Source organism: Athene noctua, chromosome 20, assembly GCF_965140245.1.
Source record: "Athene noctua chromosome 20, bAthNoc1.hap1.1, whole genome shotgun sequence".
NCBI classification, from domain to species: domain Eukaryota; kingdom Metazoa; phylum Chordata; class Aves; order Strigiformes; family Strigidae; genus Athene; species Athene noctua.
The window spans coordinates 10,143,362-10,168,507 of NC_134056.1; the positions used below are offsets into that span (position 1 = coordinate 10,143,362).

At 58.6% G+C, this 25,146-nt stretch overlaps 3 protein-coding genes across 12 annotated transcripts in view; 1 reads left to right on the forward strand and 2 right to left on the reverse strand.

Annotated features, from left to right (window-relative positions):
• The window catches only part of NIBAN2 (niban apoptosis regulator 2), a 31,363-nt gene extending 22,345 nt beyond the window's left edge, over positions 1 to 9,018 (forward strand). The window contains exons 6-15 of one of the 2 annotated variants that reach the window (XM_074923414.1): positions 2,570 to 2,685; positions 2,765 to 2,869; positions 3,871 to 4,033; positions 4,470 to 4,657; positions 4,849 to 5,004; positions 5,577 to 5,693; positions 6,155 to 6,262; positions 6,374 to 6,485; positions 6,861 to 7,670; positions 8,810 to 9,018. In XM_074923414.1, the coding sequence (XP_074779515.1) occupies positions 2,570 to 2,685; positions 2,765 to 2,869; positions 3,871 to 4,033; positions 4,470 to 4,657; positions 4,849 to 5,004; positions 5,577 to 5,693; positions 6,155 to 6,262; positions 6,374 to 6,485; positions 6,861 to 7,670; positions 8,810 to 8,850 (1,916 nt within the window). In that variant the 3' untranslated portion in view covers positions 8,851 to 9,018. Of the gene's footprint in view, positions 1 to 2,569; positions 2,686 to 2,764; positions 2,870 to 3,870; positions 4,034 to 4,469; positions 4,658 to 4,848; positions 5,005 to 5,576; positions 5,694 to 6,154; positions 6,263 to 6,373; positions 6,486 to 6,860 lie in introns of both variants that reach the window. The other variant, XM_074923413.1, reaches the window with a different exon arrangement.
• Positions 9,019 to 9,127: 109 nt separating this feature from the next.
• SLC31A2 (solute carrier family 31 member 2) lies at positions 9,128 to 14,896 on the reverse strand. The gene is made up of 4 exons (XM_074923415.1): positions 14,797 to 14,896; positions 11,563 to 11,629; positions 10,521 to 10,689; positions 9,128 to 9,906 (listed from the first exon to the last, which is right to left on the reverse strand). Exons 1-4 carry the CDS (start codon positions 14,800 to 14,802, stop codon positions 9,738 to 9,740), a joined length of 411 nt encoding a protein of 136 aa, XP_074779516.1. The 5' UTR covers positions 14,803 to 14,896; the 3' UTR covers positions 9,128 to 9,737.
• A 2,742-nt stretch (positions 14,897 to 17,638) lies between these two features.
• The window catches only part of LOC141968810 (uncharacterized), a 95,256-nt gene continuing 87,748 nt past the window's right edge, over positions 17,639 to 25,146 (reverse strand). For 7 of the 9 annotated variants that reach the window (XM_074923952.1, XM_074923954.1, XM_074923949.1 and 4 more), the window contains 19 exons: positions 24,786 to 24,893; positions 24,523 to 24,576; positions 24,318 to 24,371; positions 23,971 to 24,024; positions 23,429 to 23,482; positions 23,178 to 23,231; positions 22,868 to 22,921; positions 22,112 to 22,165; positions 21,044 to 21,097; positions 20,911 to 20,964; positions 20,699 to 20,752; positions 20,560 to 20,577; positions 20,333 to 20,386; positions 20,075 to 20,137; positions 19,616 to 19,781; positions 19,212 to 19,318; positions 18,843 to 18,923; positions 18,379 to 18,567; positions 17,639 to 17,960 (listed from right to left, as the gene is read on the reverse strand). In XM_074923952.1, coding sequence (XP_074780053.1) covers positions 17,811 to 17,960; positions 18,379 to 18,567; positions 18,843 to 18,923; positions 19,212 to 19,318; positions 19,616 to 19,781; positions 20,075 to 20,137; positions 20,333 to 20,386; positions 20,560 to 20,577; positions 20,699 to 20,752; positions 20,911 to 20,964; positions 21,044 to 21,097; positions 22,112 to 22,165; positions 22,868 to 22,921; positions 23,178 to 23,231; positions 23,429 to 23,482; positions 23,971 to 24,024; positions 24,318 to 24,371; positions 24,523 to 24,576; positions 24,786 to 24,893 — 1,476 coding nt within the window. In that variant the 3' untranslated portion in view covers positions 17,639 to 17,810. The remainder of the gene's footprint in view (positions 17,961 to 18,378; positions 18,568 to 18,842; positions 18,924 to 19,211; positions 19,319 to 19,615; positions 19,782 to 20,074; positions 20,138 to 20,332; positions 20,387 to 20,559; positions 20,578 to 20,698; positions 20,753 to 20,910; positions 20,965 to 21,043; positions 21,098 to 22,111; positions 22,166 to 22,867; positions 22,922 to 23,177; positions 23,232 to 23,428; positions 23,483 to 23,970; positions 24,025 to 24,317; positions 24,372 to 24,522; positions 24,577 to 24,785; positions 24,894 to 25,146) is intronic. The other 2 variants (XM_074923948.1, XM_074923950.1) reach the window with 2 other exon arrangements.

Genomic DNA, 25,146 nt, shown 5'->3' on the forward strand with positions numbered 1-25,146 from the left:
CAGCCAGTGTTGTGCCATTAAATCCTCTCCTCCCTCTCCTTCTCAGCATGTGATGAAAATAACTTACAGGGGTGGGCAGTGGCAGGTTTCTGCATTTCTACAGCCTGGATTTCTCTGTGAGATGGTTCTTCCCTCCCAAGCCCCATTTCTGCCCCTCACTGCTCCTGCAAGGTCTGAGATACTGTTTCAAGTTTCATGAAAGCTCTTTTGTTGTTGTCGAGCAATTTATCTTTTTTTTTTTCCTAAATTAGAGGCTCTCTTTCTGCCTCCGGTTGTGATTAGTGTGGGAATTTTCACCTCCCTTTTTAAGACTGTATTTTTGTCACACCAGCTCTTCTGTAAGGACCAAGGACATGCAACATTGTTCCTCATGCAGGAGGGGTCCAGCCTAGTTTCCCTGGAGCCTGGGTGTCCTTGGCTGCCCTGAGAGTATCCCTTGCCTTGTATGGTGGCATGCCGGGCCGGAGCAGTGCCCATCCCGCAGGCTCTTGCCCCTAGTTGCGGGCAAGCTGCCCCGTTGAGCTGTGTTTTGGGCAAAAAGTGGCTTAAAACTCACATTTCTACTTCAGCACTGTTCCCGCAGTGAAAGGAGATCATCCTGTGCCATGAGTGGGGTGGACTTTGAAAAAGTCGAGGTGTAGCATTCCAGTGATCCTGTGGTCCACCATCACCCTGGGAGCCTTTCCAGCATAGGGTCCAGGCTTGGGCAGTTGCTTCCCAACCCTGACAAGGCAAACTCAGATCACTGCTTGATTAGCCACATATTAATGAAGCAAACTCATTAAATCTGCCCTGTGAAGTGGCATGATGTCTTCTTGCAGCCAGCCACGTCTGCTTCTCCCTGGGGCTGGCTCCTTGCAGCTGGAGCCCACTGTCCTCTGGGCTGAGCCAGGGACAAGTGGCCCTGCCTGGACAGATCCAGGTGGCTTCTCAGAATCACAGAATCATCCAGGTTGGAAAAGACCTTGAAGATCATCCAGTCCAACCGTTAACCTCACACTGACAGTTCCCAACTACACCATATCCCCAAGCACTGTGTCAACAGCTTCTCGGGGAACAAATCCTGCTCTGCTCTCTGCATGGTTTGGAGGATGAAGTTTGGCCACAGCAGCTCTGTCGGGGGGCACTGAAGCCCATACCAGGCTGCCCCACCCGGGAGGTGATGCTGAGCTGAAAGGAGCCATGGATGGAGAAGCAGTGGCCCCTGCAAGCTCAGCCCTGCTCTGGCTCCCACTGAGCACTGAGAAAGGGTCAGACTTCACTTTCTCAGCATTTTTTTCCCTGTATATTAAGCTGCCCCTTAGGAAAAGCTTCTTAGGCTTGGAGTTAAATGTAATCATCTTAGAAAAATCTGTGTGCCTTGGAAAATATCCGCTCCCTACCCTGGGCTGTCCTTGGAGGGAGAGAAGCCACCCCTGGCTGTGTCTCCCCAGGACAGCAGCTTGCTGGGAGGTCCAGGGCCGTGCCACGACCCTCCACTGTCATGGCTGTGGGAAGCATCCGAGCAGGGTGGCTCTGCTGGGGAACCCTTTGCCACAGGGCCACACTGGGCTCAGTCCCATCCTGCTTCACTCCTGCCAGGGTGCCGGGCATGGGGAGGGGAGTTGGGGTGCTGGTGGGGAGGGGTTTGCTCCCAGGAGTGTTTCTCTCCAGCTGGGAGGCTCCAGAGCCTGGAGAGGCTGGAATGAGGCAGGGACACGCATGGGATGTGTGCCAGTGGGCTCCTGGGCTGTCCTGCCCATCCACTGCCCCTATCTCCTCCTCCTCCTCCACATGGGATGTGACCGTGGGCTCCCAGCACCCTGCCCCTCCTCCTGATGGGTGCTGCAGGAAGGTGGGGGTGACACTGGAGCCCCCCTGGTGCTGGTGGCCCCACAAGCCATGCTGCAGTGACTCAGTGATGTCAGGGGCAGCCCAGCCAGGCAGAGCCCAGCGTGACTCCCACAGGGCTGGCTTGGAGACCAGGCCCTGACTCAGCCCAACACCCCTCGGCCTCTTTCCTCTTCCTCCCTAGCTGTGCCGCTCCCTGCAGGGCCTCCCCTTCCTCCAGCCCCCGCGGCTGCTCCATCCTGTGGTGCTCGTGGGCTCACTGAGCCCCCCCCACCATGCCGGTGAGCCACTGCTTCTGCTGTGCCTTTGGGGCTCACTGAGCCCCTGGGTCCCCAGACACTGCAGGGGCTTGCTGAGCCCCCAGGTGCTCAGCACCCCTGCTCCTGACATGCCTTCAGGGTTTGCTGAGCACCTGGGTCCTCACGCACCATTGGGGTTCACTGAGCCCCCCCCATTCTGCTGCACCCCTGCTCCTGGGTGCCTCCATGACTTCGCTCTGGCTCTGGAGGGGATCAGTCTGTGGACAGAGTGGGAGCCCCCCCAGCTGCTGGTGTGTCTGGGAGACTGCTGCCCACCCCCCCAGACAGACAGTGGCTGGTGACAGCCCTGAGCTCCTCGTGTGAGTCTGAGGGTGTGGGGGACCCCCTGCAAAAGGAGGGCTGGGGATGCCACAAGGAGCTGGCCTGCCCCTCGCTCCCCATGCCGGGCTGCCCACTCATGCCCCCCATCCCCTCCCCAGGGATCTCGGAGGACTCCAAAGTGGAGGCTCCAGCCTTCACGGACGCTGTCCGCATGTACCGCCAGGCGAAGGAGCAGTACGGCACCTGGGACATGCTGTGTGGCAACGAGACCCAGGTGAGGACCTGTCCCCCCAGGGCTGGCGTGGGGGGGACTGCGGGCTGAGCAGGGTCCCCAAAGCCTCCTGCCTTCACAGGTCCTGAGCAACCTGGTGATGGAGGAGCTGCTCCCCGAGCTGAGGACCACCATCGGCCCCCGGCTGAAGGGCAAGGCTCAGGAGCGCCAGCGGACCTGGATCCAGGTGTGGGGCTGGGGCTGCTGGGGGGGTCACTGTCACCTGCCCTCCCCCTGCCTGCCCTCCCTCTGCTTTGGGGGCTGCATTGCCACCTCCCTTCCCCCTTTCCTGCTTGTCAGAGCCAGTGCCACCCCCCCCCCCAGCTTGCCCCCTCTCTTGGCCCCTGCCAAAGAAGCCGTCCTTATTCTCCACTGTGGCTTTATAAAGCTCCTTGTTGTGCCTCTGTGAGCAGCCCTGCCCATCCCTGCCTGCGCTGCCTTGTCCCTGGGGTGAGGGAAGCAAACAGGAGGAAGCCCAGCCCCAGAGTGAAGCCCGTCCTGGCTATATTTAGCGAGCCATTTTTAGAGCAGCACGGGCTAAATCCAGCCTGAACCCTTGCGAAAGACCGAGGGCTCTTCAAAACTGCTTGTTGAAACCTTAAAAGCTGGTAGATAATTACCACCAGGCTCATAATGTGCCACTGGAGCAGCCTGAAAACACACAAACAGTGCTTTTTCAGTAGCTGTGGTCTTAGCTGCAAAGCTGGGAAACCCGAGGGAGGGAGGGGTGGGACGGCTCTGCCTCCTGCCGGCCCCAAAATCACGGTGTTTGGCTGCAAAGTGAGCGTGAAGCCTCAGTGAGCGGCCACATCCTGCTCATGGTGTTGGCTCCTGAGACCCCAGGCAGGCTGAGCAGGGCAGGGAGCAGCTTTCAAACGGGTCAGGGGCTCTCCTGCCCAGACCATCAGCATCCCCAGACCTGCATCATACCCTGACCTGCCTGGGGCAGGTTGGCTGATGGAGGCAGTGCTTGGCTCTGGGCCATACTTCAAAGCAGCTTCTGCACCATGGGATCTTCATCTCACCCAGGTGAGGGATCCCTGGTGTGAAAAACCTACTGCCAGGCTGCGAGGAGGGGTCTGGTCAGGGCATGAGGGAAGGCTCAGCAGGTCCTGCAGGCTGGAGGTGATGGTTAGTGGCAGCAGCAGGAGGTGGGGTCAGCTGAACACCCCATCTCTCCCTCACCAGATCTCAGATGCCGTCTATAGGATGGTCTATGAGCAGACCAAGGCCCAGTACGATGCAGTGATGGCCAAGTGCGAACAGGAGCGGCCCCAGATGGAGAGCACCATCCGCACGGACATGGACCAGATCATTACCTCCAAGGAGCACTTGGCCAGCAAGATCCGAGGTAGAGCCCTGTGGGGAGATGCGTGGACCTGGATGTGTGTAGCTGTGTCTGTGACTGGCTCCTGGCATGGCATCAGCACTGTTTCACCAAGGTGTGGCTGTCTCTGGGGTGCAGCATGGCTCCTGCCAGCGTGGCCTGGAACCCTTAGGGAGATGCCAGCAGTTGCAGTGGCCAGCGTGCACATTCCTCACTGGCATTGTCCCAGGAGGTGGGGGACAAGGTGGGCAGTGACCCCCCCAAACCAGGCAGTTGGGCAGGAACAGGTTCAATGGAGATAAAGGGCCCACTGCAAGAACACTTTGCATTGTCCTGTAAGTCTGTGAGACCTTTCCTGGAGGAGCAGGTTCCCCTCCCTAGGGTGGGTTTAGGACCTCATTTGCAGAGCTGCAAGGGTAGAGCAGGAGCCTCACCATGCTCACTCCCATTCTCTGCCCAGCGTTCGTCCTCCCCAAAGCGGAGATCTGCGTCCGTAACCACGTCCAGCCCTACATCTCCTCCATCCTGGAGGCCCTGATGACCCCCACGAGCCAGGGCTTTGCTGAGGTGCGGGAGGTGTTCTTCAAGGAGGTGACAGACATGAACATGAACATCGTCAACGAAGGTGGCCTGGAGAAGCTGGTGGAGGTGAGACCTGGCAATGCTCCGGTGGGCTTGGAGGTGGCAGGGCCAGTCCTGCTGCCATCCTCAGCGTGGACAGTGCTGGGGGACCCCAGGCTGAGAAAATACATGGGGATGAACCCATGTGGGGTGGTGTGTCCCAGCCCTGAGCATGCAGAGAGGCTGGCCTGCCCTGCTGAGCTTGCCTTTATCCCCAGTACATGGAGAAGCTTTCCCACCTGGCCTTCCACCCCGTCAAGATGCAGTCATGCTATGAGAAGATGGACCAGCTGAAATTGGAGGGGCTTCAGCAGCGATTCGATGTCTCCAGCACATCTGTCTTCAAACAGAGGGCCCAGATCCACATGAGACAGGTGGGACGGGGACCGGGGTCCTCCTGTGTCCCCCCGGGCTGAGCACTGAGGGGTGGGGAGCAGAGGCAGAGCAGGTCCAACTCAGGCAGGGATTTGGATGGGATAGCTGTCCTGTCTCGGGGACTTTCATGTTGTTGGCACCCAGCTACGGGTGTGTGGTGGATCTGGCCACCCCCTTTGGTCTGGAGCCAAGGGAAGGAGACAACGGGTGGGCAGCAGTGTGGGGTACCCTTCCAACATGGACTCAGCACCCAGGCTTGGGCATCACAGCATGGCTGTGCCTTTGTCACTGAGCCCACTGGCACCAGCAAGGCCAGTAGCCCAATTCTGGGGTCTGGTCCAGCCAAACCTGGAGCGGGGTGTAGAAGGAGGGGAATGCAAGTGAGTTTTGGGCACCCTCTTCCCCCAGCACCCTTGGTCCCCAGGGTGGAGCCTGTGGATGCCACGCTGGGATGCTGGGGACCTTGCCAGCGTGAAGGCTCATTTTTGTGTGGCAGTGCCCAAAAGAGCCCCCTGCCCACCCCCGTGGCTGGTCCCTTTGGGTCCCCCTGACCATCTGCCTCTGCTTACAGCAAATGGATGACGCCGTGTACACGTTTGAGACGCTTCTCCATCAGGAGCTGGGGAAGCTGCAGGGAAAAGACGACTTGTGCAAGTCCATCCAGCGCATCCTCGAGAGGGTGCTCAAGGTGAGGGGTGGCAGGTCAGGGGCTTCGATGGCCTTCAGTGGCCTTACTCCACAGGCCAGGATCCTGGGGAACAGGACAGGAGTGACCTTTCAGATTTTAATAGAAGTCTTCTTGGGAAATAGATCTTTATATTGAGCTTTTCATTAATTTTGTTGGGATGTGGGGCAGGTGAGTGGGAAACCACTTGGAGGAGCCAGGTCCCCTCTGACCACATGCATCACTATAAAAGCCATCCGGGGTTCAGACTGGCCTGAAAACCCTTCTGCAGACAGCAGTGGAGGAGCCGGCTCTGACCCAGGCTCAGGCACCGCAGGAACTGGCTGGAGAGAAGGTTGCAAGGGGCAGAGGAACCTGCTCACGTGCATGCAAATGGGTTGGGGGGTGGCTTGTGCCCACGGGCAGGGGAGCTGCTGGCCCACAGCCCTCACTGACCTGGGGCTGCCCTCTTGCTCGCACCCCAGAAATACGACTATGACAGCAGCACCGTGCGGAAGAAGTTCTTCAGGGAGGCCCTGCTGCAGATCACCATCCCCTTCCTGCTGAAAAAGCTGGCACCGACCTGCAAGGGGGTAAGAGGGTAAAATTTAGGGTGTTGGGGAAGGGCCATCCTCCCCTACAGAGGGGCTGGAGCTTCACTGCCTCCTGTCCCCCTGGGCTGAGCGGCCTCTCCCCTGCGGCAGGAATTAGCCAAGTTTCAGGAGCTGATCTTCGAGGATTTTGCCAGCTTCATCCTGGTGGAGAACACTTACGAGGAGGTCGTGCTACAGTCGGTGATGAAAGACATCATGCAAGGTAGGGTCCTGCAGCACCAGGGAGCCTGGACCCGCTCAGCTCTGAGCCCTGGGGGGCCCCAGCAGCCTGGGTGGTGAGTGCTGGGCTGAGGCAGTGTAAGCTGAGCCTGGGCTCGACAGCACCTGGAGGGCCCATGATGGGTGCCGGGGGCTGGAGGAGGGGGTGATGCTGTGCAAGATACTGGGGGCTGTACCAGGAGCAGCATTCCCACCTGACCTTCCTGCTGGCAGGGCTGAGCAGTGGGTGGGATGTTGAACCCTCTGCCCAGCTCTGGATACCTCTCCCTGCACCCTACACCCAAGGGAGAGGTACCCAAACCCAGTGGGCGCTGCCCCATGCCCCCAGCCCATCTGACATCTCTCTCGGTGCCCCCAGCTGTGAAGGAGGCAGCCGTGCAGCGGAAGCACAACCTGTACCGTGACAGCATGGTCATGCACAACAGTGATCCCAACCTGCACCTCCTGGGCGAGGGCATCCCCATTGACTGGGGCGAGGAGTACAGTGGGCAGCCAGAGGCCGAGCCAGAGGCCGACAAGCGCCGCAGGGCCAAGCAAGTGGTGTCAGTGATCCAAGACGATGAGGGGGTCCTGCCCTACGAGGTGGGCGCTGAGGCGTTGCTGCAGCCCAGCTCCCCGGAGCCGCGGGAGCCAGAGGAGCCGGACCCTGGGGTGCTGCCGAGCTCCTCGGATGGGGTGGAGGAGATCCGGGAGATGCTGGTGAAGGAGAGCCTCGGGGACGGCGTCAAGGCAGAGGAGCGGCTGACGAACGGTACCAATGCCACACAAGAGCGCGGTGCCACTGAGGAGGTGGTGGCAGGGTCTGTCCTGGGCGATGGGCCCCGCCAGGGTCCAGCCAACGAGGGGAACGGGGTGCACGGCACCACTGCAGCATCGCCTGTGCCTGCAGCAGAGGTCCCCTCAGGGCCTGGTGTGACATGTGCTGCACCAGCATCCCCCATGCTAGCATCACCCGTGCCTGGAGCCGACGTCCCATCGGGGGCCAGCATGCACCAAGCCACACCAGCATCCCCCAAACCCAGAGCTGATGTCCCATCAGAGGCCAAGGTGCCCTGTGCCACCCCAGCATCACCTGCACCCGGAGCCGAGACCCTGTCACCGTCCGCTGGGACGCCTTGCCATCAGCCCAGTGACAAGGAGACAGGCGAGGAGGTGCCCCCCGCGGGCGGTGAGTGTAGCCCCCCACAGCCCATGGGCACGACAGAGAGCGGTGAGGGGGTGCAGACTGAGTTCTAGCCCCGGGCCCCCCCCACCATGGACTGGCCCCGGTGACACCGGGGGTTGGGGTAGGGGGAATAGGACCCGCTGTGCTGCCGGGGATGGAGAGCAGCGCTGCGGGAGAGGGAGGGGATGGGAAACACCGAGACCTTATTGCCTAGCCGGGGGGGTCCCCACTGCTGCACGGGGCTGGCCACAGCCAAGTGGTCCTACTGGGTCGGACTGGGGGAGGCCCCTGGTCCAGCATGGGGCACCCCCTGTGCTCTGCTCTGTCCTTCTTCTGCCTTATTTTCTTTTTTACTGAAGAGATGCTTTATCTGCCCCCCAGCACAAGTGCCTGGGGCTGCCGCGGGGAGCCGGCACTAGCCCCGCTGTGGCTGGGTGTGCGGGATGCTCCCTGCTGCTCTGGGGGACGTTACCTGCCCCAACCCGGGGGGTTTCCTGGGAGCCTGCCCACCACCATCCCACCCAGCTGGCTCCGGGAGTGCCAGTGGGAGTGGGGCCACAGGGGATGATGGAAAACATGAGAGTGGCTGGGGGGCACGGCAGGGGTGCAGCAACGCTGGGTGGCTTGAACCACTGCCGATGGGGCGAGAGCTGGGGCAGGCATGGGCTCATGGGTCCCGGGCTGGGCTCACAGCACCCACCTCTGGCCACCCTCACCTGGGATCTTCTAGCAGCTATTTAAGTTCAGAGTAAAAACTTAGCAGGGAGAGTGGCACTCACACAATGTCTCCAGCATTGCCTGGCAGGACTGGGCTGCCTCTGGGCTCAGGCTCACCGTGCAGCGGGGTGACCCCAGCTCCTGCCCCCCCCGGAGCTCCCCAGCACCATGCACAGATGATTTCTCCGGCTCTTCGGGCTTTGCGCCCACTGTGATGGTCAAGCAAAGAGCTGGTGCTTTAGCAGCAGTTTGCTGGCACCCCCAGCAGCCCTGCCTGCCACGGGGAGGGGGACAGGACTGGTGCAGCCCCGACACAGAGATGCTAAAAGCCCCTGAGCTAGTGGGGGGTTGGCAGGACTTCTGAGCATGAGACGTGTGTGTGTGCAGAGCAGGGACCAGCACCCCGACACTTGCCTGTATTTTAGGTGCCGCTGTTTCTGCCTCTGAAGGGGGGTGCCCAGCCTAACCCACTTGGGAGGCCCCCCAAAGTGCCTTGCTTTGGGAACTTAAAACCTGTCTCTTCCAGGATATTTTATTAAGAAAGTTATACAAATGTTTAAAAATATGCTTATAATAATTAATAAAATGAAAAAGCTTTATTTAAAGCCAGAGGAGACTGTCCTTATTCCTGAACTGCCCCCCTGAGGCTATGCTAGAAGGGGAGGGCTGGGGGTCCCCACTCCCACTGTGACCGGGGGGGTGTCACATCCTAAGACCACCCAGCATCCACACAAGCCAGAAGCCAAACGACAGAAGGTTTTATTAAAAGGGGTGTCCCAAGGAAGCAGCAAGTGGCACCCACAGCAGCAGCTTCCCCACAGCACAGCCAAACCAACAGCTCGGTGCCTGCTCCGATCCCGTCCCTGAAGCACTATGGGGGGGGGGGGGGGGCAGCAGGACCCCCATCATCCCCAGAAGGCACTGTGTGAAGAGGGGCTTGGTGCAGGGCAGCTCTGGGCAGGAGGGCAGCAGTGCCTGTCCCCAGCACATCCCCTTCCCTGGGAGGTCCCTGTTCCAGCCAGGATGAACCCCCCAGAGAAGTGAGGGGAGAAGGAAATGTCCAGAGTCCCACCGCCGTCATCACCCAGCCAAAGCTCCCTGAGAGCTGGAGGACAGCCACCCGCCGAGGACGGTGGCAGTGGCAGCGTGGCAGAGTGCTGGCCACAGGGCTCCCCTTGCCCAGCGTCTCCCCCCCAAGTCGGGCCAGCACTGAGGGTCCCTGCAGCAAGTAGCTGGGGTGCTGCATCCCGCAGAGCACGGAGACAAGGACAGACCCAGCAAAAGTGACAGCAGCTATTCCAGACAAAGTAGCAGGAGTTGTGGAGCACATCATCCGCCGTCCTGGAGGGGCACCTAGCCCCGACCGAGCAGGGGGTACCCCACAAAATAGCCCAACGTGGAGCCTATGATGGCCCCAAGGAAGATCCAGGCGTTATAGGACATAACAGCCAGCATCACCATGTAGCCCAGCACCACCTGCACCACGTGGAACAGCGTCTGGCCAACATGGTACTGAAACCACCTGTGAAAGGAGATGGGAAACCCCATCAGTGAGGGGCTGGGGCAGCCGGCAGCCCCCCCATGGCCAGGAGCTGCTGGAGATGGGTTTGAGGCACGGGCAGAGGGATGGGTCTGCAAATGGCAGTGCAGGGGGAAATCCCGCTCCAAGGGAACAGGGAGGATATTATTAAGAGGTTGGCAGTAAGAACAGCCTCAGGCATGGTCTGGAATTAAATACAAGAGAAAAAACCCAAGGCTTGGCTCAAATGGCTTGTGGTGGGAAGGGAATGCCCGGGCCAGCCTTGCTGGGGTGCCTGAGCCGCCGCTTGTGCCCATCCCCAAACCACGAGGACCCTTCTTGCACCCGTGGGGGCTCCTGTGGGAACATGAACATTTAAGACAGCTGAAAAAGTCCCTGAGCATCTCCCAAAGTACCTGGAGGGGCTGGGATGTGCCGGGGCCACTTCCCGAGGCTGTCCACAGACCCCTGTCCTGGGAGCCTGTTACTCCTGCCTCTTTAGTAAAGACTGCCTCTTTACAACCTTGCTCCTCTCCTGCACTGGCCCAGGGGCCATACACCCCTCCCTGAGCCCCCCACAGCCCCGCCGGGCGGGGGCAGAGGGGGCCCTGCGGTACCTGCCCTGCGCGGGGCCGGTGTCCCCCTCCTCCGGCTCCATCAGCGACTCCCGGCTGAGGCTGCGGGGCAGAGCCAGCAGCGCCCGCCGCAGCAGCACGGCCTTGCCCATCTTGACGGCTTCATAAAGCATCGACAGCAGCAGGATCACCAGCACCGAGAGTGCCATCCCTGCATGAGAAACACCCCGCTGCTGCCCTTCGCGGCACACCGTTGGGAGATGGGGTGTGGGGGCGAGAGGGGGGGCACAGCGGATCCCAGCACAGAGCACTTGGGCATATCCATGGGGTAAGGTGGAAGGAATGGAGAGCTCCTGAGACTGGGGTTGGGCTGGTGCAGCAGGCAGCAGGTTTGTGAAGCGCTGGGAAATGGTGTATTTAGCCCAATCCCCCCTCTAAACTCCAAGGGAGTATGTTTTGGAGAGAGTTGCTCTGAAAAAAATAAGCATCTTTGCATCAACTCCACAAAAATGTGGGGGTTGAAATATGATGCTGGGACAATAATTTAAAAAAGAGAGTGTAAAAGAAAACAGGAAGTTGAGCCATCACTGAGTGACCTGGTGGGGGTGGCAGGCATGGGAGGTGATGCTTCCCACACCTCCCTGCCTGCTGCTCTTGGCCTGGGGGGATCAACCCCCCCCGGGGCATTACCAGAGCACAGCACGGCTCATCAGGGTAGGAGAGGGTAGGGTCAGCCAAAACCGGGCCGTGTCCTCCGAGCTGTGGGGTGAGCGCTGTGTGGAGCTCATCACGGCTCTGCCCCGATCCTCCCATGCAGTAAGTGCCCCAGCGCTGATGCTGGGTGGGGGCCCTGCTCTCCCCCCTCCCAGCCCATCGCTAACACTGCTCTTGCCAGAAATGCAAAGCCACTGTTCATTTCTCTGCCCCGCATCACAGGATCAGAGAATAGTTTGGGTTGGAAGGGACCTGATGGATCATCCAACCCTCCTGCCATGGCTTTTCCCTGGGCAGAGAGCACAGCTGGTGATGGACAGACGGACGGACAGACGGGTGTCTCGGGGCTGGGCTGGGGCTGGCAGCCTACCTGTGGGGGTGTGGACGCTCCAGAAGTCAAAAAGCAGCACTGCCGTGTCCGAGAAGTAGAAGGACATCTGGAAGAGAGGCCAAGGGAAAGGTAGCGCTAGGAACCGGCTTGGGGTGAAGGGGCAGAGAGGGGCTGGGGCACCCCCATCTTCAGCAGGTCCATGCACCCACCACCCCAAAGGGCTGAGCACCACTGCTGATGCTCAGCTGGGGTTTTACCAAATGGTGCAATTTTTTTCCCCATTCCTGAAACAGAAGGAGGAACTTGCACTATCACAGTCACGCTGACCAGGCTTAACTCTTCCCTTGATTTGTAGCGGGACGATTTTCACCTCTAGCAGCAGCTCCTGTGTGTGTCTGGGCTGGCGAGAAAAAGCCAGTTTATCCCTGCGACAAAGAGAGACAAGCCCAGGACTTCATGAACTGGGATTTAAGAAAGGAAGGTCTGTGGGAGACAGATGGAGGCTGGTGGACACTGTCTGCAGCTTGAAGTGAAGACTGGTGGTCAGAGCCCAGCCACTCCCCTGGCTTTCCTCTGCCTCCCAGGGGCTTCTCTTGCATCACCAGGACAGGCCAAAGCCCCCAAAGCCACAAGTACAACCTCCTGACGATGAGGGCCAGGCCCAGGGATGCCTCCCTGGCAGAGGAGCATCTCAAGTCCAAGCACTTGGGGCTGCTGAGACCTACAAAGGCATCAAATCCCCTTCTTCATCAGGCTGAAATAGGAGCTCTTATCTAACAAACCTGCTGATATCTCAGCTGCCATGTCTTCTGTTTTTAATTATTTTTATTTTTTTTTAAATCCTCCCCTTGGTGAATCTCTCTAGGCAGTGTTCGCAGGGCTTATACCCCCTCCTCTGCCACACTGACCTGGCCTTGGCCGTGCGTACCCACCGTTACCGACACCAGCAGATGTGGCCGACAGGACCAGCCTCGGCCAGAAATACCGTCCAATAACTGGGTGTCCACACCGCCGACGGGCTATAATTACACCCTTCAGCCACTCCCTACCCAAAGCACATTAGCACATGTAATTGGCTCACACTTTTAAGCTTCCTTTGGCAACCGATTAATGATAATTAGCCTTTAAATGAAGTTATTTCTCCTTTGCAGGCTTCACCCGCAAGTCTGCAGCACCCTGTAAAGAGAACTAACTGAACGGGATGCCACCCCGAGGGACCTGGACAGGCTGGAGAGTGGGGCCCGTGTGAACCTCATGAAGTTCAACAAGGCCAAGTGCAAGGTCCTGCCCATGGGTCAGGGCAATCCCAAGCACAAATCCAGGCTGGGTGATGAGTGGATTGAGGGCAGCCCTGCAGAGAAGGACTTGGGGGTGTTAGTGGATAGAAAACCGACTATGAACAAGCAAGGTGTGCTTGCAGCCCAGAAAGCCAACAGTGTCCTGGGCTGCAGCAGGAGAAGTGTGGCCAGCAGGTTGAAGGAGGGGATTCTTCTGCTTGTGAGACCCCCCCTGCAGTGTGTGTCCAGCTCTGGGGGCACAACATCAGAAGGAGATGGACCTGTTCAAGCAGGGCCAGAGGAGCACCCCCTGTGAGGACAGGATGATAGAGTTGGGGGGGGTTCAGCTGGAGAAGAGAAGGCTCCAGGGAGACTGAGAGCGGCCTCCCAGGACTGAAAGGGGCTACAGGAGAGAGGGAGAGAGACTCTTGATCAGGGGGTGTAGGGATAGGACAAGTGATAACGGTTTTAAACTGACAGAGGGCAGATTTAGATTAGATATAAGGAAGAAATTCTTCCCTGTAAGGGTGGTGAGACACTGGCACAGGTTGCCCAGAGAAGCTGTGGCTGCCCCCTCCCTGGAAGGGTTCAAGGCCAGGTTGGACGGGGTTTTGGGCAACCGGGGCTAGTGGAAGGTGTCCCACAGGCAGGGGAGTGGGACTAGATGGTCTTTAAGGTCCCTTCCAACCCACATGATTCTGTGATTCTATGATCTTAGGGACAGGGGAACAGAAGTGACTGACAGAAGATCCCCTCACTGTACCAGGTCTCCCAGCTGGGGGTGAAGCCACGTGTCTTTGGGTGCCCAGCATGCCCATGAGCCCGTGGCTCCTTGGGCCAACAGCCCCTTGCTCCTCTCCTCCATTGATGCCATAGTGCAATTTCTCTGAAGTCAGCATCTTGCTGGGTGAGATCTGGCGTGCGAAGGTCAAGAGGGCAAGTCCTAAAAATCTCTGCACTCTTTGCAAGAAGGGAATTTTGCTGCCAGGGCGATATGCCAGGCTCAGGGATACTGGTCGGAGGGATGCGACCCTGCCCTCACCCACCTGCCCACGCAGCGGTGATTCAGCAGGCGCCTGGGTAAAGCTGCGCCCAGTTCCTCCTCTGCACTTTGCAGGTATTTGCACACACAAATAAAGCTGCTGAAAAACATCCCGCGCTGCCTCTGATCATGTGCACAACATGTGCATTTAGTGGCTTAATCAGCTGCAGTTTTGGGGTTACTCTTTGTCATTAAGTGAAAAACCAGCGGTGCCTGCATGGAGCAGTGCCAGGCTGCCCGGCGCATCCCGACCTGCTGCTCCGGTCCGACCGGGACACCAGGTGCGGGGCATGTGGGGAGGAGCGGGACGAACTTTCTGCAGCACCCCGACCCTTGGTGTGCAAAATAACACGGCAAGCAGGACGCCGGCCCAACCAGCCCAAGCTGCAGCCCCACACCGGGGACACAGTGGCCTAGGGAGGTGTCCCCGTACTGGGATGCTCCTTGGAGAGGGTGCGAGCCACCCCCTGGGCCTCACAGGGATGCTGCTGCGAGGGGTGGGCCGGTGCCAGCAAATCGGGGGGACTCAGCAGCCTCAAACATCATGTCTGAGCTCGGAGCATAAAGCAAACCTGCCTCAGGGTGATGGTTCAAGACCTGTGCCATGACCTGAGCTCCTGCTGCGAGTGTCTGGTGGAAACCTGTACTGGGCGATGGAGAGCGGGTGATGGGGCAGACTGGGGTGGGGACACGGTGGCACAGGGGCGCGAGGAGCAGCCAGCCGGCTAGCCCACAGCTCGCCAGAGGCCCGGCGGAGGGCTGGGGTGAAGCCTGGGGTGAAGGGGGTACCAGGGCGAAAGGGGCCCTGGGGTGCAGCTCCGGCGGGAGGAGGCGGTGCCGGAGGGCGAGTGGCGATGCCACGGCCTTTAAACCGCGCCTGGCCGCAGCGAGGTGCGGGGCTTCAGGGGTGATTTGCGCCCCCGCCCGAGACCCCCCCGGCTCGGCTCTGCTCACCTGCATGGCGGCGGTGCGGAACCCGTCCCGGTGCGGCGCAGCTCAGCTCAGCTGAACTCAACTCAGCTAAGCCCAGCCCAGCTCGGCCCGTCCCGGCGCGGGCGCCTGACGCGCGGCGCGGGGCTCCCCGGGAGTTGTAGTGCGGCGGGGCCGCGCCGGCAGCACGGCGGGGGGGCGGAGCGGGTGTCCCCCCCAACACCCCCCGCTCCCCATCCCGGCTCGGCAGCGGGGAGGGGGCTCAGCCTGTTGGGGAAAGCGGGGCCTGATCCCCCCGGGGCTTCGCTCTCCCTCGGCTCCCTCCCGGGGGCGGGCGGGACCCCAGCTGCGGAACACGGACGGACAGAGCCGAGGGGAGCGCTGCGGCCGTACCCCGAGCGCGGCCTCGCCCGCTCCTTGCTGGCCCCCTCCGGCCACCTCCGCTGAGCCGGGAGCCCCGGGGCGAGCCCTGGAGCTGCCCCGGCCTCTTTCCCCAAGAGCAAACAGGTGCCGGTGCCCCCAAAAGCACCCGATGCCTTCCAGCATGTATCTCCCTGCTTGGGAAGGAAATACGGGGGTGCAGGCGAAACCCCACTTTTGGTAGCGAGTGTATTTTTCCTTATGGCCAAAGAGTTGGAATTGGAGTGATTCAGGGGGTGTGTGCTGCTAAAATTTAAAAAACCATACTGGCTAAGCCCGTTAACGTGTGTCTCTTTAAAATCTTTCTTTAAAATCTTTCCTCAAAAGTTGCCATCAAAAGTGCATCCACAATTTTTTTGGCAGCTGAAGCTACTCTGGGTTATGGCCAGCATAGCCAGCAGGTGAGGTGAGGTGTGGACTGTGTGTCCTGCTTTCCTCCTTCACAAAAACACAGCAGAAAATGCTGCTAAAATTAGCAATTTGTGAAAAAACAAAAAACAACCACCAAAAAACAAAACCTAAACAAAAAATTCTACCTTGAAAAATGCAGTTGCTGTCACATAACAGTCCGCTCTGCTTCTCTCCCTAGGATCTAATATATACCTTGAGCTGGAATTTAAATTTCCCTTTCAACCTGCTGCATAGGGTCTCTCTCACCAACACCCAGCGGACGTGCCAGACCCTGGGAGCTGCCCGATGCCTCTTCCTGTGGTGCAGAAACTCTGCAGCGAGCAGGAACCGGCTGCTCCCCGGCCAGCCCTGCTGCAGGCGGCTCCTCTTCCCCTTTCACCTCCCTGCACGAAGGGCAAGCCCTTCCTCGCAGGGACTGGGGTTTTGGCCCCCTCGTGACGATGCGTCCGCGTGTCCCCGTGGCTGGCTGCAAGTGAAGGGACATCGCTGGGGATTTTTCAAGGGGTGTGGGCAGCTCTGGGGCAGGGGAAAAGTCCTGCAGGCAGGGCCAGGACTGGCATCATGCCCTTGCAGGGCAGAGCCACGAGTGGTTTTACAGAGGGGTGCCCCACACAACCACTGGCATATTGCAGCAAAGAGAAATTAAACTCCAGGGTGGAAAAATCCTTTTTGAGGTTATCAGTCCCTGCCTGGAAGGGGCTGCTGGCTGAGCGCTTCCCTGTGTCCCCCTTGGCCACCATGGCTGGTGACACACACCGAGCACAGCAGGGACAGCTACTGCACCCCACAGAAAGATGCTACACCAGGGACTGAGCTAACAGAGAGCACTACGGCTCGCCTGCACAGTCTGGCATTGCTTAAACGCCTCACTAGGGAATGTGCCCCCCAAAGGCTTCACCTGCTGCAATCCTTGACCCTGGCCTGACTGCCGCACTGCTCCACGGGATCAACATTGATGCCCAACCTCACCCCAACACACCCAAGACCGGCTCTGAGGAGTATTTCTTTGCAGAAGGAGCTGTTGGGCGTTGGAATGGGCTGCCCAGGGCAGGGGGGAGTCCCCATCCCTGGAGGGGTTGAAGAGTCGGGCTGACCCAGCGCTGAGGGATCTGGTGGAGTTGGGAACGGTCAGGGTGAGGGTCATGGTTGGACTGGAGGAGCTTCAAGGGCTTTTCCAACCTGGATGATTCTGTGATTCTGTGATGCAGGCAGCCTGGGCACACACTCTGTGGGCAAAGCAGGCAAGCTCTGCATTAGAGCCCAATCAGTGAAGGGTGCTGAGAAAATCAGTGATGCAGCACAAAGCCAGCTGAGATCTGGAGGTTTGGGGGCTGTGCAGAGAAATTGGGATGCTGGTAATCCAGCTCTGGCTCAGGGGCCACATGTAAAGCCCTCGGGACTGACCCCTACCCACCTGGGCCAAGCAGCCCAGTGATAGCAGGACTGTCAGAGACAAGGGAAGCAGCGCTGGGAACAACAAAAACAAAGGGGAAAGTTCCAGTGCTGCAGCATGGGAGCCAAGCAGCTTCAATTCCCACCCCTGCCTGACCAGAGCAACGCTGCCTTGTAGCACAGTCTTGCTATAGCACCCAGCTCTGCACCACTAAACACCCTCTGACCCCCAAAACCAGAGCCAGAACTTGGGGGTTTTGCGTTCTTCACCCCTTTTCAGTCCCTGTTGCCTGGCTGGGCTGGAGCCGTTGGGGCTCACAGCAGCCGAGGGCAGGGGCCTGCAGTGGCTTTGCCCTGGGGGGAGCGGGCAGCACATCCTGGACCTGCCTGCCAGGGCTGTCTGGAGCTGCTTCTCACAAGGATTTGTGCACTTGACCGAGGCAGAGAAAGACCTTTCCTTCCCCTTCTCCCAAGCTGGCAATATTTTTGCTTGTGGTTTTTGTCTTTAGCACAGTTCCCAGTGGTTATAATTATACAGGCCTCCCCTAACCAGTTATTAAATTATCATCTTCTCATATATATATAATATATATAATTTATAGAGAAATTACTTTTGTAAACAATATTCTTCTACTCCAGAAGGAAGTGTAGTCCGTGGCATAATGCAGCTACAAACATGTATCTCAAAAAGAGGACAAGTAGCTCCGGGGAGCGGGTGGGAGCCCTGTGCCACCCTCAGCCTCCACGCATGTCCCCAGCAGGACAGTTCTTGAATGTGGAGGGAACTGGCCGGATTGGTTTGGGTGTCACCGGTTTCAGCTGAAACAAACTGGTCCGACTGTGAAACCAAACTGGTGTGAGGCATCTCCATTGTGAAAGACGGCCAGGTCCCGCAGGGGCAGCAGGGAAAGCTCCTCTGTGGTGAACTGGAAGATGGTGTCGGTGATGGAGGATTCGTTGTCCAGCTGAAACAAGCACCAGGGGCAGCTGAGTGGCACCGAAACCCTCAGCCAGTGGGCCTGAAGGACCCTCTTGGAGCACCCACTGTCCCCATCACTGCTCTGATTTCTCTTTGACGCACCAAACAGCCCTGCGGGCATGGCCAGGTCTCCATCCCAGCCCTTCAGGGCTTCTTCAGGCAGGTGGCCTCCCTGGTGACCCCCGCAGCCTACCCTGTCCCCTGCCACATCCCAACATGCTCCCCAGGACTGGGGCAGCTCCTTGGGCCCAGGGAGAGGATGCTCCCCATCCCCATCCCACCCTGTAAAGCCTCACCCACCGAGTACCCCAAACCCTGGGGGTGAAAACACATGCCGAGGGGCTCTGCAAATGTCAGGGGGCTCTTCCAGGCATAGAAAAAGGTCTGGCCACGGCCAGGCTTACCACGCAGCCTTGCAGGCTGGCTGCATAGCTCTGCTCCCGGGAGTCGGCCAGGAAGCGGATTTCCTTCTCTGGCTGGGGCTGGCCCTGCTCAGGGGCCGGTCTGCAGGAGTAGGAGATCTTCTGGGTGGCCAGATGGCTGTGCAGGCGGAGGAAGCGGAGCTGCACCGGGCTGGCCCCCGCATACTCCAGCTGCAAGGGCAATGAGAAAGAAAACCAGGTAGTGGGGGCTGCTGGGAGGGGTCTGTGCTCCCCACAATTGAAAACTGGGCAGGGTTCAGCCATCTGCTAAAGCACTGGTTTGGATTTTCTTGCAGAAGGAAGTGTCACATCGCACTGTGCACAGCCAGTGGGACCCTGTGCCTGGGCACTGCACCACCCCCCCTGCAGTGGGACAGGCACTAGGAGAGCCCCAACCCCATGAGATGGGCTTCGTGTCACCTTGGCTGTCCCAGCCGGACACTCACCAGGAAGCCCCCAGGCAGGGCACTGAACCACTCGAAGGTGTCCTTGGAGGTGTAGGTGCTCAGCCAAGCCTTGATGGGGATCTGCAGGGAGCGGGGACCATGTCACACTATCCCAGCAGGGGACAGTGGCACCACCAGAACAAGGAGCCAGCTATACCAACCCATGCGTGTGATCTGTCCCTGCAGTGGAGTCACACACTGTGACCAGGATCCTCACCCCAAACTGCTCCAATAGCTCCCAGTGATGGCAGCAGTCACCACAGCAAGGAACCGGCCTTGCTGTCCCTCTCCAGTCCCACCAACCCCTGTCCTCACCCACCCCGAGGGGTAACAAGGGGCTGAATCTGCCCCATGCAGGCCCCCCCATACCTGGTTGTGGATGGGGGCTATGCAGGTCTCACCCCCGGCTGTGAAGTTGCAGAAGGCCACCAGTGCGTCCTGGGGGCTGCCCTGGTTAGGGTCAATGTAGTATTGCCCTGGAGAGAGGCAGAGGGGAGCTCCTGGCACCCAGTTTTTGGCACAGGGAGAATGCCACATGGTACCAGCCCACGTCAGCTCATGGCACATCCCTGGCTGCAACCTCCATCCTCCTGGGATGTAGCTGGCTGCCATCCCATTAATCCAGGGATGCCCATGAAACACAGCTCAGCTCATCCCCCAAATCCTCATCCCCTCTTAATTGCAAAGAGCTGCCCGTCCCCCCACGTTGGCCAGTGGGGAGGACTGGCTGCATCCAGGGCTAACGTGGGGGGACTCCATGTGCACCCCAGTACCATCAGGCAGGCTGGGGTGAGCCAGCAGCAGCTCCTTGCAGGTGGCTGCTGGGTTGGTTTTGGTGCCGTTGGGATGGTCGAAGAGGGCTTGCAGCTCCCGGCTCACGGTGTCCAGCAGAGCCCAGACTGCAGTGTAATTCAGGTGGTTGGAGGGATAAATTAGGTGCTAAAAGAAAAAGAGGGGGATATGACCAAGCTGACATTGCCCTCCCTCTCTTATTTTGGCCAGGAGCATCATCAGATGCTCAGGGAGGGGATGGGACATGCATGGAACAAGGACAAACTTGGTGAGAGAGGGATTAATCTTATCTGCTTGCTATTTGTGCAAGGACCTTGGTCCTTGTGCACAGAGGACCTCAGAAGCAGCAAGACATGGGACAGCATCGCTGTCAGCCCCTCCCCTCCCTGGGTGGCACCCAGCAAAGGGGGGATGGGAAGCCCTTACCCCAGCAGACTCACCTGCAGCTCCTCCCTGGACAGCATCAGCACGGGTCCGCTGGGACCAGGGGGACCGGCGAGACCCTGGGTGACAGTGACAATGCTGGTGATGCTGGCTGCTGCCATGAGACCCCACCATGTTTGCAGCTCCTCCAACTGTGCCAGCAGCCAGCTGTCCCCATGGCATGGCACGGCATGGTGTGGTGGGACCTCGCTGCCAAATTTGGGGGAGCAAGTGACCCAAATTTTGGCACGAGGGACATTAGCAGCTCAGCTTACCGGCAGGCCTGGCATGCCCCTGGGTCCCGGCAGCCCTGGAAAGCCTTTCAGACCCTGCCGAAGGACAAGGCAGAGGAGGGAAGAAAAGCAAGGTGGTGAGATGCTGCTGTGCTGAGCTGCACACCAGGGTGACCCACAGGGTCACCTTGAACCCTGGGGAGGGAACAGGAGGGGAGGGTGCCCCACAGCAGGGCTGAGCCCGGCTCCAGGCACTGCCCCCTACTTACTTTGGGTCCAGACAGGCCCTGAAAGAGAAGGACAAGACCCAGATAAGAGGGAGGCAGGCAGGATCAAAGTCCAGTCCCAGCGTAACCCCCATAGGGCCAAGAGCAAACCCGAAATCTGCTGGGGGGGCAAAGGACTCACTGGTGTCCCGGGGATGCCAGCATGTCCTCGTGGGCCAGGGGTCCCAGTGGTACCCTGAAAAGAGACCGGAGGAGGTCAGGGCACTGCGCAAGGCATCCCCCAACCCTATGGCCTTCTACAAGCCAGCCCCTTCCCCAGGTGGATTTTGCATGGAAAAACTCACCCCAAATACTTATCTCGGTTTATGCTGTGCCTCTCCACTGTGCCCTTACCTGCTGTCCCTTGGGTCCTGGCCTCCCGGGGATGCCATTGGGTCCTGACTTACCCTAGGAGACATGGCAGGTTGTCACACAGGGTGACAAGTGACCAAGAGGAGGAAGGAAAATAGCAAAATCCTTCACACACCTTGAAGCCATCGTCCCCTTGCTGGCCCAGGTCACCTATGCTGCCCTTCTCACCCTAGGAGAGAGTCAGGGAGAGCTTTGGTGGCAAAGAGGAGGGTAGAAATGCCCCAGAACACCAGCTTCAGCAGGGAGCTGTGCCCCAGAGGGCCGGCATCGGGAACCCTGCTCTAGTTACTCCATTGGTGATATTTCATCAGGTAGGCAACAGAAGTTTTGCTTGCTGCCTGACCCTGGTAGGAGATACCTTCCTGGGGACATTTCCTAAGGCCAAACATCTCCTGGACTCCAGCAAGTGGCTGGAAATGGGAAATTCACAGCTGGCTGCAAAATTTCTGAAAAAACACCCTCATCCTTTTGATGGAGTGTCTGCCTCCCCTGCTCAGCCGCAAAGGCAAAACTTGAAGTATTTTATCCCAAACTAAAATATCATTCAAGAAAACCTCGGAAGTTCCCAGGAAACACTTTGAGAAAATAAAGTTTCTTGTGTGCTGAAATCTGGTGGAGCAGGGGAAGAAACCCCAGCAGCCTCCCCTCCACCTGCTCTCCCAGGCTCTGGCCTTGCTGAACACCTTCTGCCGTTACTCATTTAGCTCGCAATAAATTTAAAGCTTTATTTATTATTGGCGTTTCATTTTCCTGAAGGCTGCAAGCAACTACCTGCCACCAGGGACTGGTTGTCACTCTTATTTACAGCCTTGCGGCTGATGGATGGGACTGTGACGATGTGCTTGGCTTCTTGGGCCAAGGCTGGATCCATCAGCTCATTAGTTATGGCACAGAGGAGGTACGTGCTCGTGCTGCGTCAGCATCAATGCTTAGAGCAGGGGATTAAACGACTGTGTGCTGCTGCTTGCAACTCCAGGAGGATGGAGAGGCTGGAAAAGGATCTAGTTTTGGAGAAAGTCTAAAGGTCCCATGTCCCAGCACCTGGGAACACGGTGATCAACACCCAAAGAGGAATGCTGCAGCAGTCAGGGTTCAAGTGATGCCATCCAGCAAATTAAATACCAGCCTGTGCCCAGAGTCCCTGCCATGCCCGGGACTCAAGAGTCTGGTACGTGTCACCTACCTTGTGCCCCTTCGGTCCAGGGTCTCCTTTCACACCCTTCAGCCCTGGGATGCCCTAAGAGAGAAACGATGCGGCACCACATCACCCTGTGGCTGAGCTGCTCCTGTTGGCTCCCTGCTGTGGAGGGACCTCGCCACAGCTGAGGTCACTGCCAGGGTTCTGAGAATTTCAGGCAATTTTAGAAACTTTAAGGCATTTTCTTATCATGTCTTCGATCTTTGCTTTCAGGAGGATCCCTCAGCAAACCCCATTAGAAAAGCAGTTCAGGTCCCTTGGCTGGTTGCAGAATATCCCAGCTTTCTTTTGTGAAGTTTCCAAAGTTGGGAATTTTATTTTTAATAGAGAAAAAAAAATTTCCAGTAATTAAAAAAAATATTTGAGTAGGTTTTTTTGGCCAGTGCTACCTGCTGCTGTGCAGCCAGTTCTTTCAGCCATGGCAGCTCTCTGGGAACATCGGCGCCACCCTCTACAAGCAGATCTGCCAGGCATCAGACACTTAACTGGAAGGGAAGTATTTGACCTCTAGAACAACACATTGGAAATTATGTGATTTGCCTGACTGCGCATACACTGCTGGGATGCTAATTTGGGAGAAGGCGAGATGGATGAATGACGGATGGATGAAACACCTAGAAACTTCACTCATTTTAAATGGGTCTCTGCTTCAGTTGTCAGCAGAGCTGGGTTGCACAGTGGTACCCATGGGGGCCAAACAGGGAGCAGCTGGCACCCCAAAACCTCCAAGCTAATACTCACGTAGGGTCCTTGAGGGCCCTGAGGTCCTTCCAGCCCCTTGTCACCTGGGTAGCCCTGAAATGCAAAAGCAGGAGACCCTGGCCAGTGTGCCCAGCGGCGCAGTGCGAGAGCAAGGCAGGAGCCATGCCCCGGTGCCTCTTGTGGGTAGAGCAGCCCAGCTCTTGGGCTGGAAGGTACTGGGAACACAGAGCTACACAACGCCCCTAATGTTGGCTTACCCTTTTCTAAGCCGGGGGCTTGGCTCAGGAGCACCCCCGAGCTGTCAGGGTGCCAAAGCAGCCCTCACCCCAGCAGGACAAAGCCAACCTACCTTGGGTCCCCGGGGACCTCTTGGGGGCCGGTGGCCTGCCTTGCCTCGCTTGCCCTGGGAACAACAGATTAAAGACTCACAAGCAATTCAAGCCTGTTAAAGGCACTAAACTGGCTGCCCCATGTCCCCCTCACCCTCTCAGGGATGTGGAGCCCCCAGCAAACCCGAGCCCCTCTGCAAGACCTCCATGGGCTCCAAGCATGAGCCCTATGCCTCCCGCCACCCTCCATAGGGACAACAGAGCCATTTACCCGTTTGCCAGCTTCTCCAGGAACCCCTTCTTCCCCTTGACACCCCACATCACCCTGGGGGAAGAAGAGATGTGGGTCACCAGCAGCCTGGCGATATCCTGGACTAGCACTGGGGAGAAGGGGCTGCTGCCTGCATGGAGATGGGCACAGAGCTCACCAGGCATCGCGGGACCCTGGGGATGGACACCAAGGTCACGGTGAAGAGCTGCAGTGAAGGGGAGGTTCCCTGTCCTCCCCCAAGGACACCTGACCCAGGATGGAGGCAGCCCTGTGGTGCTGGGGGGGCTGAGATGAGGAGACCTGCCAGCCCCCCACCCAAAAAAGCAGCCAAGGCAGCCCAAGGGTATCTAAGGGCTCTTTGTTTGCCAGGAACCAATGTGCAGTTGCCTTCACAGCGGGGAGCAGCAGGTCACCCTGGGGTGATTCCCCATGGTTTCTCTCCACGGACCACAACAGGGTTGATCAGTTCAGGCTCAGCCACCCCACGCCTGGTGGCCAGTCCCCCTTCAAGTGCCATCCACAGAGGAGGATTTCACAGGTACCTTTTCTCCTTTGCGACCTTTCCACCCTTTAGAACCAGCTTGTCCTGGAGACCCCTAAAATCCCAAAGGAGAAGGAAACCCCTCCATAAGGATGCTGTGCCAGGGATGTCCCCTCCCAGCCTCCCTCCCTGCTCTCGCCAGAGCGTGCACAGGAGGATGATCTAAGCTGAAGTCTCCATTTGAAATTTTTGCCCCTCTCTGGAGCATGTGGGGCAGAAGGGGGCTGCGGGGGTGTCTCAGCAGGAGCAGGAGATGCTGCCCATGTGGGACTTTGCTCCAGCCAGGAGATCCCAGCATCCCACTGCCTGTGCCAGAGAGAACCAGTATGGCTCCATCCCACTCCTCACCGTTTGCCCTGGTTTTCCCGGCTTGCCAGGCTCCCCTTTTGCACCCACTGGGCCCTAGAAAGGAAAACAAAAATCAACCCAAATCCAAAAAAATAAGCTCCAGGGTTATTGACCCAAATCCTGGGCAGGCTGTCAGAGTAGCACAGACCTGAGCTGTGAGAAAAGCCAAAGATGGAGAAGTGGGGCAGCAAAGGAGCCCACTTACCTCGATGCCGCTCATCCCTGGGGCTCCAGCTTCGCCTGGTGGCCCGAGAGGACCCTGAGTTCATTTGGGGACAAAACACGAGGCTGGCATCAGCTCCGAGTTATCTGGGGGAAGGCAGGAGGGCAAGTACAAAGCCAGATGCCTTGCCCCAGGGTCTGGACGGGTTGTTCCCCCGCAGGGACCGCTGGTGCTGGAGCTGTGCCAGGGAGGGCCACCCTGAGGGGATGTCCCCTGCCCATCCCCATGGCAGAGAGACGAGTTACCTGCTGGCCCAGCTCTCCCTTGGCGCCCGCTGCTCCTCTGGCTCCTTCACGCCCGGTGTAGCCCCGGAACCCAGGGGCACCCACTAGCCCCTGGGCACCTGCTGCGCCCTGCGGTGCACACATATGGGGCACTCGTTAACACCCCAGCCCAGTCTCATCTGGAGCAGGGTCCGAGCAGCCGCCCCTTGAGGGGCTGCAACTACGTCGAGCAACAGATCTCGCTGTCTGCTTTGCCAGTCCACCCAAGTTTATTCCGCATCCCAATCTCTCCCAGCAAAGTCAGTTGCCCGAGTTAAGGACATGTCTTGGCTGGGCAAAGCATCACTGCAACATGGGAAAACTAGGATGCAAATGGGATTTA